This window comes from Heteronotia binoei, chromosome 4, assembly GCF_032191835.1.
Source record: "Heteronotia binoei isolate CCM8104 ecotype False Entrance Well chromosome 4, APGP_CSIRO_Hbin_v1, whole genome shotgun sequence".
NCBI lineage: Eukaryota > Metazoa > Chordata > Lepidosauria > Squamata > Gekkonidae > Heteronotia > Heteronotia binoei.
Window position 1 is genome coordinate 40,404,206 of NC_083226.1, and position 8,099 is coordinate 40,412,304.

General features: G+C 47.2%; 1 protein-coding gene across 1 annotated transcript in view; it reads right to left on the minus strand.

Annotated features, from left to right (window-relative positions):
• Positions 1-7,673, minus strand: part of SVEP1 (sushi, von Willebrand factor type A, EGF and pentraxin domain containing 1) — a 136,854-nt gene extending 129,181 nt beyond the window's left edge. Inside the window, exon 1 of the mRNA XM_060236533.1 lies at positions 7,125-7,673. Within this exon, the coding sequence (XP_060092516.1) occupies positions 7,125-7,673 (549 nt within the window). The remainder of the gene's footprint in view (positions 1-7,124) is intronic.
• Between the last annotated feature and the right edge of the window lie 426 nt (positions 7,674-8,099).

The window sequence follows — 8,099 nt, forward strand, 5'->3', positions numbered from 1 at the left end:
AGAAAGAGCAGGGAACTTCGGCAGCCTTGGAGCTTCAAAGGGTTAAGACAGGAAAGGGAGGGGGAGAAAAGAGCCTGGTGGGTCTCATTAAAGCCCTGGGCAGATGGGTTCTGGCCTGCAGGCCAGACATTTGACACCCCTGAATTAAGTTTTTAAAAAACTCTCTTCCTCCACTCCAGAAAGCAGCAACAACAGCACAAGTAATGAGGATGACAGGTGCTTCAGTCACTTACAGTGCAATCTCAAGAAGAATTACACCCTTCTTAGCCCACTGACTTCAATGTACTCAGAAGGGTGTTAATCAATTCTAGCAACAGAAGAAGAAAACGACGGCAGATTTATACCCTGCCCTTCTCTCTGAATCAGAGACTCAGAGCGGCTTACAATCTCCTATATCTTCTCCCCCCTCAACAGACACCCTCTGAGGTGGGTTGGGCTGAGATGGCTCTCACAGCAGCTGCCCTTTCAAGGACAACTCCTGTGATAGCTATAGTATGTCACAGAAGTTGAGTACACCCCCTCACATTTTGTAAATATTTAAGTAGATTACCTAGATCACAGCCATTAATGTCTAAACTGCTGGCAACAAAAGTGAGTACACTCCTAAGTGATAACTTCCAAATGGGGCCCAAAGTGTCAATATTTTGTGTGGCCACCATTATTTTCCAGCACTGCCTTAACCCTCTTGGGCACAGAGTTCACCAGAGTTTCACAGGTTGCCACTGGAGTCCTCTTCCACACCTCCATGATGACGTCACGTAACTGGTGGATGTTAGTGACCTTGTGCACCTCCACCTTCTGTTTCAGGATGCCCCACAGATGCTCAATAGGGTTTAGGTCTGGAGACATGCTTGGCCAGTCCATCACCTTTACCCTCAGCTTCTTTAGCAAGGCAGTGGTCATTTTGGAGGTGCATTTGGGGTTGTTATCATGTTGGAATACTGCTCTGCGGCCCAGTCTCCAAAGGGAGGGGATCATGCTCTGCTTCAGTATGTCACAGTACATGTTGGCATTCATGGTTCCCTCAATGAACTGTAGCTCCCCAGTGACGGCAGCACTCATGCAGCCCCAGACCATGACATTCACACCATCATGCTTGACTGTAAGCAAGACACACTTGTCTTTGTACTCCTCACCTGGTTGCTGCCACACACGCTTGACACCATCTGAACCAAATAAGTTTATCTTGGTCTCATCGGACCACAGGACATGGTTTCAGAAATCCATGTCCTTAGTCTGCTTATTCGCAGCAAACCGTTTGCAGGCTTTCTTGTGCATCATCTTTAGAAGAGGCTTCCTTCTGAGACGACAGCCCTGCAGACCAATTTGATGCAGCGTGAAGCGTATGGTCTGAGCACTGACAGGCTGATCCCTCCCCATCCCTTCAACCTCTGTAGCAATGCTGGCTGCACTCATATGTCTATTTCCCAAAGCCAACCTCTGGATATGCTGAGCACAGGCACTCAACTTCTTTGGTTGACCATGGCAAGGCCTGTTCTGAGTGGAACCTGTCCTGTTAAACCGCTGTATGGTCTTGGCCACCGAGCTGCAGCTCACTTTCAGGGCCTTGGCAATCTTCTTATAGCCTAGGCCAACTTTATGTAGAGCAACAATTCATTTTTTCAGATCCTCAGAGAGTTCATTGCCATGAGCTGCCATGTGGAACTTCCAGTGACCAGTATGAGGGAGTGAGAGCGATAACCTGCTCCCCCTTCACACCTGATACCTTGTACCACTAACGAGTCACATGACACTAGGGAAGGAAAACGGCTACTTGGGCCCCATTTGGATATTACCACTTAGGGGTGTACTCACTTTTGTTGCCAGCAGTTTAGACATTAATGGCTGTGTGCTGTGTAATTTTGAGGGGACAGCACATTTACACTGTTATACAAGCTGTAGAATCACTACTTTACATTGTAGCCAAGTGTCATTTCTTCAGTGTTGTCACATGAAAAGATATACTTAAATATTTACAAAATGTGAGGGGATGTACTCACTTCTGTGACACACTGTATGGTTGACCCAAGGCCATTCCAGCAGCTGTAAGTGGAGGAGTGGGGAATCAAATCCGGTTCTCCCAGATAAGAGTCAGCACACTTAACCACTACACCAAACAAGACACTGCAGCAGCCCCCCATCCTCAGGGTTATTGCCTACCAGCATCCTGGCTATCTCCTTTCTTTCTGACTTGTACAATAGGCAGAAAATCCAGCACCCAAACATGCAAATTAGCCCTGAGGAGGGGAGAGGCAAGAACTCGGAAGCAGGAGGCTTGAGACAAAGCAGCAAAGTATGCCAGGCATTGGGAGGGAGGAAAAAAGTCAGGCTGCTGCTGATCTGTGTATTTAAGAAAGTGTAGCAATGCTGGGTATCAGAGCAAGCCTCCTAAACTCCTGTGATCCACCCACTTGCATAGAGGGGAGCTTTATATTAATTTTCTTTTTAAACTGTAGTGCAAGTGTGCTAATAATTTTAATATACAAAGCACATATCCCAGCATTGTTGCTTATGAAAGTGCTGCCTGGCACTTTTGCCAGTGGAAAGGATTTGCCAGACTGTAATCTATATTTAGAGTTGTATGGAACCAGTGATTGACCGGGTTGCAGCTGACTGCAGAGATGTAATGTCTCAGCAGCTGTAGTGTGATAGCTTTATTGCTCTGATGCATTGGAAGTCATATTGGAAAGCATAACTTTGTATAATGTGTAAAAAAGTAAATTAGGCTGTGATCACACACACTAACTAATACACTTGCAATCCACTTTCAATGCACTTTCAAACTGGATTTTGCCACTTCACACAAGTAAAATCCAGTTGGAAAGTGCATTGAAAGTGGATTGAAAGTGCATTATTTAGTGTGTGTGATCACAGCCTAAGTATATAAATGTTAAGTGAAAGACATGAACACATGAAGCTGCCTGATCCTTGATCAGATCACAAGGTCAGTATTTTCTGCTCCAACTGGCAGCAACTCTTACTGCTACATGATCCTTTGAACTGGAAATGCTGAGGACTGAGCCTAGCTAGAACTATCTGTGTGCAAGGCAAATGCTCTACCACAGAGCAACCCACAGCTCTCCCATATGCATTATTGGTATCAGTACGTCATCCTCAAGCTATGGAGTCAACACACCCCATTTGTTTATAGCTGATCTGCTGATTCTCTATTCCCTGAGTAACCATTTAAAAACTTGGTAGTCGTCTCACAAGCCTACTGCAACTCAATTATGTGAGTGGACAACATATTCAGCACAGATACCACCAAAAACATATAAAGATCCTGAGGAATACAGCTAATATGCCTATTTCAGTTTCTGGGCTGCTCCCACATGAGGATGTTTTCTTTGGTAGTCAAGGTGCTGATGCAATCCCGTGATAAATCCCCCTAAACAGCAAAGGTCATCTATTTTCTCTCCATTGTTAGCCATGGCTTCCCTTTTACATGTAATGGGCATTGAAGACCCCACCATGACAACTGTGATGTCACTTGACAGTTAAAATTGTTCCCCCACTGTGTTTTAATTTTATGTTTAGGAGCATAGGTAATGCTGCACAGGAATAACACAATACCTTTAAAAAATCATCCATGCATTTGCAGAGGCAACCCCTCCTCCCCTTTGAAAGACAGGATTAGGTGTGAATAATTCTCTCAGTTATATTTTAAAGAAAACCTTCAAGAGCTTGGGTAATGCTGCACAGAAATAACACAATCACTTTTATAAAATTTTCTTACAAAAACTCAACATATTTGCCATGACCTTGAAGAGATCTTCTGCCCCTTCTCCCTGTCCAAAAGCCAGGCTGGGGAATTCTCTTCTTTTATACAAACTGCTGCAATTGATAAGTACTTCACGGAAGTCCTATAAATGAAGTTTCCCTTTCAGACCCAAGAAACTGCTCATGCTGATAGTCCCCTTTCCAGGAAATACCACTTTTTAACAGGTTTGAAATACTTTTTTGTTGTTGGAGAAACAGGCTGCCAATGGCCCCTACACAAACAGAGGACAACATCATTTGGGGATCTGAAAAAAGTGTGAGACAGGTGGCTGAAATGTGGGGAATCCTTGGTGCAAAAGCAGTCCTGGTGGACACGTTGCACATAATATATGACTTTCATATTTAGTAGCTAGCTTAGCCTAACAATGAAACTACTTGGGGCAAAACTTGAAAGATAAAGAAGATATAGGTTATACAGTATTCCTGGATGATGACATTTAAACAGAAAGTGATGTTAAGATGGCTGTTCTTAGCACTGCTAGGAAGGAACAAATTGGGACAACCGTACAGCCCAGCCTTTTTCAGCACCTACACTTTTTTTTCATTTGAGGAACCCTCTATATTGCGTATTGCAACATGTATAGTGTGACTGGAAATTTGCCTTGGATGAATAGCAGCAAGGAGAAAACTACATCCAAATGTGTGAAAGTCCCATATGTTTAAGATGAAAAGGTGCCTTGGAAGGTTATGATTTTAAATCAAATGGTTAGGGCCAGGTAATAGCAATGAACAATACTCCTTTGCAATATCTCCTTTGCTACCTATCTAAGGAGGTTTGATCACACAATGAAAATGACACACAAAGTCCTGGGATTTTTTTGGAGCTGGGCACTAGCTGAGTTGCAGCCACACATAGTGCAATATTCAGCAGTCACTGTGCTACAGCAATCAATTGCAACCGGTTTGTCTTGTCCACACAGAAAACCGAGTTGTAAATGGTTACTATAACTCAATAATAGTGCAGTATCCAGTAATTGCTGGATGCAGCACAGAAACAGTTGTGTTTTTCTTTCATCTAGGATCTAGCTCATAACTTCAATAGCCATTTTCATTGCACCACCTGCAAACACAGCACTCAATGATGCAGCTAGACAGCTTTATTAGCAAGTACTAGCTAGAATGTGACTACACCATCAGTATATATCACAGCTTTGAGTTTAATCCAGACCAACAAGATGGTTCATAGTTAGCTGTTGCAGCTTGGCCCTTCATTACTTATGCATTTGCTATGAATTCAGGTATGTCCACATGCTCTATGGCTCTTTTAACAAGTGAAGCTTAACTCTTCTTGGCCAAAGGCATTTTCACATGTAACATTCCCTTGATAAGAACAAATCTGAGTCCAGTGGCACCTTTAAGACCAACAAAGTCTTAAGATCTTAAAGATGCCACTGGACTCAAACTTAGTTCTGCTGCTTCAGACCAACACCACTACCCCACCTGAATTCCTTTTATGAGTTAGTATGAATGTGTTTCTGGATGTCTCCTGTCAAGGTAAAACCTGTGCTAGCTAGAATATTTGTTTTATATTTAAAGGGTTACTTTCATTTGTAATAATGGCATCCACATACATAAGTGAGGCTGAAAGGGCATAAAAACACCCTGCCATCTGAACATAAAGCTGTCACACTGCTTTCAAACACATCTCACATAAACACATTTGCCTTCCACTTTCTATCCACTCTCCACTAACAATTGTTCTCAAATGATCCTTTGAACATGCTGGTCATACTTAAGTTAAAGTAGGTTCATTTTCTTTGCGAGAGAACCAGTGTGCAGAGCTGACCCTGCCACTAACCAAACTAGGTGATCGCCTAGGGCACCAGCCTTCTGGGAGAGAAGAGCTGGGTGCCCCCCACGTGACTCTGTGATGTTATCATTCGGCGGGTGCGGCAGCTGGCTCCTTTTCTGGAGCACAATGACTTAGCAATGGTGATCCATGCTACAGTCACCTCAAGAATAGATCACTGTAATGCTCTCTACATGGGGCTACCCTTGACGCTGACTCGGAAACTACAGTTAGTGCAGAATGCTGCGGCACGGCTGTTAATGAGGCTCCCTTGATGGGAGCACATTCAGCCAGTGCTGAAAGAGCTGCACTGGCTACCTATTGTGTTCCGAATCCGTTTCAAGGTGTTGGTATTGACCTTTAAAGCCCTTTATGGTCAGGGACCTGTTTATCTGGGGGACCACCTTTCCCCATATATCTTCCAGAGAGCACTGTGTTCAGGGTCAAAAAATCTGCTGTCCACCCCTGGACCAAAGGAAGCCAGGTTGCGTTTGACACCAGCCAGGGCCTTCTCGGTGGCAGCACCAGAGTTATGGAATGCTCTCCCGGAAGTCATAAGGGCCCTGCGGGACCTTCCTACATTCCACAGGGCCTATAAGACGGAAGTTTCGACAGGCCTCTGATGCTTAAACTGAGAGAGAGCTGCCACCCGACATCAGCTAGAGTTCCCGGTGACCAATCATCTGAAAAGCAGAACCACCAACATAGTAATGGTACAGCACCGTGGAATAGTTTTAAAATTTTAATTGTATTAATGTTTTATAGATTTTATTGACTTATTGTTTTAAATCGTGTAAACGACTGTTGTAAGCCGCCTTGAGTCCACTTGCGGAGAGGGCGGGATAAAACTCTAATGTAAATAAAGAAATAAATCATTGCAGGGGGTGGGGTGCCAGACAGTCTAGTGCCAGCCCTGCAAGAGTGGCGTAGCTGTTCATGTGCCTAGCATTTGGGAGCCTTGGGTTCCACTTGAAGATATTAAAAAATTCTCTTTGGAATGGCCCATATTTATTTATTTAAATATTTATACCATGCTTTTCTCCCCAGAGGGCAACCCAAAGCAGTTTACACAAAGAAGTTCTCCCATCCTCCGTTTTATCTGTACAATTACGCTATTAGGCAGGTTAGGCTGGGACTGCCCTAAGTAGCCACCCAGCAAATTTCTGTGGCAGAGGGGAGATTCAAATCTGGGTCTTCCATCGCGCGCTGTAACCACTTCACCATCATGCACAGGTGCAAGGAATTCCTTCGCCCTGTGATGGATAGGCATTATGAACCAAGGTCCCAAAAACCGGCACAAAAGGGGGGTGGGTGCTCATTAAATGCAGGCTAATGATTGCGCGTCCCGACCCCCCAAACGGGCATGGTGACTTCAGATTACGGAAAGAGGATTTAAGGGCGCAATCCAAGGAGTCCCAAATTATTCGATGGGGCCCACTCTCAGAAAAAGCGCGGCCCAACAAACCCGTGCGTGCGTGCGTGCGGACTGCAATCAGCAGCGCGCCCACGACGGAACATGCAAAAAGCACGCCCGGCCCGAGTCGTCGTCACTCACCGCCGCCTGCTGGAAGGCGCCCTTGGTGTAGGTGCCGCCCCCCCGGTAGCCGATGGCCGGGATCTCGCGGCTGAGCAAGGCGCACTTGTGCTGCTGCGGCCGAGCCGGGGGCGAAATGTAGTCCACGCGCGGCACCACGTTGTTCTTGGAGGAGAAGGTGACGATGGCGACGCGCGTGGCGGTGGGCACCACCGGGAAGTCGGAGAGGAGCTTCTTGACGAAGCGCAACTCGCTGAGGAAGTTCGCCTGGCCCACGCTCGACGACTCGTCCACCAGGAAGACCAGCTCCAGCCGCCCGCTCTTCTCCCGCAGCTGCCTCACCTGCCGCTTGAAAGCCCGGCCCAACTTCTCCACTTTGCTCTCCGGCGGCGCGCCGGCAGGCAGCAGCTGCAGCGCCGCCCCGGCGGCGGCCAAAGAAGAAGACGACGAAGAAGAAGCCGCTAGCGCCGCTAAAGAGCTGAAGTTGAGGGGGCGGTAGAGGCCGATGGACTGGAAAGGCGCCCAGCCCCACACGCCGCCCCACAAGAGCACGCTCAGCAGGGGCCACATCCCGCCGGGACACCGTCCCCCAGCCTCACGCCCGTGGCGCCCTTTTCTTTTCGCCCAACTCCGACCCGGCCTTGCTTTTGGCGCGCACGTGGAGAAGACGGGGGCTCGCTCTACGCCCACTCTCGTCTCTGCCGCCTCAGCTGGGAGCAGCGAAATCCCAAAAGCGGCTCCTCTCCTCCACCGCCCGGCCCTGAAGTGCTGGAGGGGGGTGTATATCCGAGATATGAATGTCTCTCCTCTCCTCCCCTCGCTTGCTCGCTCTCTGCTGAAGTTGTTGCTGTCACCAGAGCCCCTCCGGTGTCTGCCGGCCTGTCAACATTCCCAGCGCAAACACATCGGCACCGAGGCTTAAGCGCTGATTGATCCCATATGTCTGGCGGGGAGCAACGGACGGAGAAAGGGAGGGGACGAAGAGGGGAAGGGGCG